The 3,193-nt window shown below is 36.8% G+C and overlaps 1 protein-coding gene across 1 annotated transcript in view; it reads right to left on the bottom strand.

Annotated features, from left to right (window-relative positions):
* BTBD8 (BTB domain containing 8) overlaps window positions 1-3,193 on the bottom strand; it is a 172,512-nt gene that overhangs the window by 103,758 nt on the left and 65,561 nt on the right. The window contains exon 5 of the mRNA XM_042780309.1: window positions 1,606-1,723. Within this exon, the coding sequence (XP_042636243.1) occupies window positions 1,606-1,723 (118 nt within the window). The remainder of the gene's footprint in view (window positions 1-1,605; window positions 1,724-3,193) is intronic.

The following is a 3,193-nucleotide window of genomic DNA, read 5'->3' as shown; positions in this document are numbered from 1 at the left end:
CTAACCAGAAGGCTGGCGGTTCAAACCCATCAGCCACTCCTCGGAAGGAAGGTTGGGCAATCCTACTTCCGTAGTGATACTGCCTCGGAGACCCAAGGAGGGGTCGCTATGAGTCGGGGCCGACTCGACGGCAAGTAACAACAACAACAACAACCTCTCTCATTAACATAAACTCACTGCCCTCCAAGGCTCCTATCAAATCTTTCAAGTTGCTGTTATCATTTTGATCCCATATAGATAATTCTTAAAAAGAGCATAATATGCTCAAAGCAGACGTTATTTACCAGTTAAGCTAAACTTTTGTTCAGTTTTAAGATGACTTTAGGAGATATTTTTGGTTTAAGATTTAAAGATTATCTCAAGGCAATAATTTGAGGGGTTCATCCATTCTTCACAGCTCCAGAAAGTTTAGTCCATGGGAATTTGAAATTCCATTCTGCATTTTCCCCTTTTTGATCAGCAATCTTCTATGGAGTCTTTGATCAAATGTTCAGTCACAGTAGCCAAGCACAATTCAGTTTTTCTGGTCTCATGGTAAAGGACACAGTTGTTCATGGAGAAAATGAGCCACCCATTCCATATTGTCCTCCTATTCCTGACTCTCCTTCTTCCTTTTGTTATGCCTTGGATAGCTCCTTGCAACCTCTTAAACCCCAGACATACAATGAACTAGGAGGTACAATAGAAACACTAAACTTGTTATTAGGCCAATTAACTGGGGTGTCTCATGAAACCATGACCCTAAACCTCCAAACCAAGGAATGAAATCCCATGAGGTATTTGGTTATATGTAACAGAACAACTTCTTACCAGTGTACTATTTGAAACCCAAGAAAGGGAGGTAGTATAACTATCTGAGTTCTTCAGTTTCCTGGCTCTGATTCTCATCCACTGTGAAGCCCAGCAGTACTTCTTTCCCTTGATTCCGACAGACAATAACATATTTCTTATTAATTTTTTTTCTTTTTTTAAATAGATTTTTGTGACCTGGAATCAAAAGAGCCCAACCAAAACAGGGAGCAGGCTTCAATTTAAAATCTGGAATGTTTAAGCATCCCAATTCAAAAGCAGAATAATGGGTTTTTTAAAGTGCATTGAAATATTAAAACTCCTAATCAATGCTATTCATAAGTTATCATCTATTCTGAATCACAGAACTTGAGCCAAAAAGCATTCAGAGAAAATACATGTCATTAATGTAGAAACAGCCATTCTAAACACTACAATGACGGTGAAATTAAAAACTCATCTAGCTAAATTTTCTGAGACAGTGGTTTTCAAACCTATTTTAGGCAACAAAACATCTACTTTGAATGAAACCTTTTCTTCATTTTCTTCAAATGTAAAGCAGAAATGGTAGAGAATCTGTTCAGCCTGAAGCATGTCTAAGTGGGCAGTGGGTGCATATGTGAGCTTCCAGGAAGGAAACCCCATCTAACAGTCACCATCTTCCCATGTCAGAGACTCCCTGAGGTATCACTGTCGAATTCCTGTGACCTCCTGGATGCATCAGAGCTTGAAAACCACTGTGCTAGAAAAAGATAACTAACCCACGATATTCTACTGTTACAATGAAGTCATGAAATCAATCACATTTCTATTTACCTGTGAGCTTTAAAACTTTTTCCATCAACATAAATATCAATATCTGGGCAACAGTGGTTCACATAAAGTTTCAATAAGTCTTCTCCTAATTCAGATGCAGGTTCCAAGTCATAATTATCTTCAAAAGAAAAAAAAAAGGCTAAAAAGTTATTTATTTAATATTATAAACATTCAAATATTTTATATTCTAATATCAACAAAACATTTTTCTACATAAATATCTCAATTAGATGCTATGGGAGTGAGCAGCCATGGTTAAAATATATAAGTGGCAAATGCAAATAAAATACACTTTTAAAATTCTCTATAATTTCTGCTGTTTCTTCTCATTCTGTGTTGTGCCACATTAGCAAATGAAGATCCTGAAAGATTTACTCCATCAACACAACTAACGTCAACTCTATTTTGAAGAGGCAGCTCTTTCTCAAAATGAGAAGCAGCAACTGCAAATATCCACTAATAATTGGAACACAGAATGTATGAAGCATGAATCTAGGAAAACTGGAAGTTGTAAAAATGAAGTGGACTTAATAAAGATCAAGAGGCTAGGCACTGGTGGGCTGAAATGGACGGGTATTGGCCATTTGGAATCAGACAATCGTATAGTCTACTATACCAGAAATAACAAACAGAAGAGGAATAGTATTGCAGGTACTGTCAAAAAGAACATTTCAAGATCTGTATGGAAGTAGAATGCTGTCAATGATACCATAATATCCATACACTTACAAGGAAAACCCACTAGTTAATATGACTATTATCCAAATTTATGCGCCAACCACTAAAGCCAAAGATAAAGAAACTGAAGATTTTTACCAACTTCTGCAGACTGAAACTGATCAAACATGCAATGAAGATGTACTGGTAATTACTGATGATTGGAATGTGAAAGCTGGAAACAAAGAAGAAGCATCTGTAGTTGGTAAATATGGCTTTGGTGATAGAAATGACTCAAGAGAGCTCATGACAAAATTTTGCAAGACCAATGACTTATTCATTGCAAGTACCTGTTTTCAACAACATAAACAGTGACTATACACAAGGACTTCAACAGATGGAATAACAAGAATCATCTGTGGACACAGACAATAGAGAAGTTCAATATCATCAGTCAGAATAAGGCCAGGAGCTGACCGTGCAACAAACTACTAACTGCACATATGCAAGTTTAAGCTGAAGCTGAAAAAAATTAAAATAAGTTCACAAGACCAAAAATATGACCTTGAGTATATCTCACCTGAATTTAGAGAACATATGAAGAACAGTTTTGATACATTGAACATCAATGGCTGAAGACAAGATGAGTTGTAGGATCAAGGACATCAAGGACACCATACATGAAGAAAACAATAAAAATCTACCACTGCTGTCGAGTCAGATCCAACTCATAGCAACCCCTCCTTGGGTTTCCAAGGCAGTATCACTAGGAAGTAGATTTCCCAACCTTAGGTCATTAAAAATACAAGAAAGAAAGAAAAGACAAAAATGGATGTCAGGTTCTGGCAAGATGGCTGACTAGGCAGAAAGACTACACAGACCCTCTTCAACAAAGAAAAGGGAAACCAATTAACACAGACACAGAAGATAA

Source organism: Orycteropus afer, unplaced genomic scaffold, assembly GCF_000298275.1.
Source record: "Orycteropus afer afer isolate SDZICR_OR568_19922 unplaced genomic scaffold, OryAfe1.0 scaffold00033, whole genome shotgun sequence".
Lineage (NCBI taxonomy): Eukaryota > Metazoa > Chordata > Mammalia > Tubulidentata > Orycteropodidae > Orycteropus > Orycteropus afer.
The sequence above is the reverse complement of the archived record's forward strand: the minus strand, read 5'-3'. Positions and strand labels throughout refer to the sequence as shown.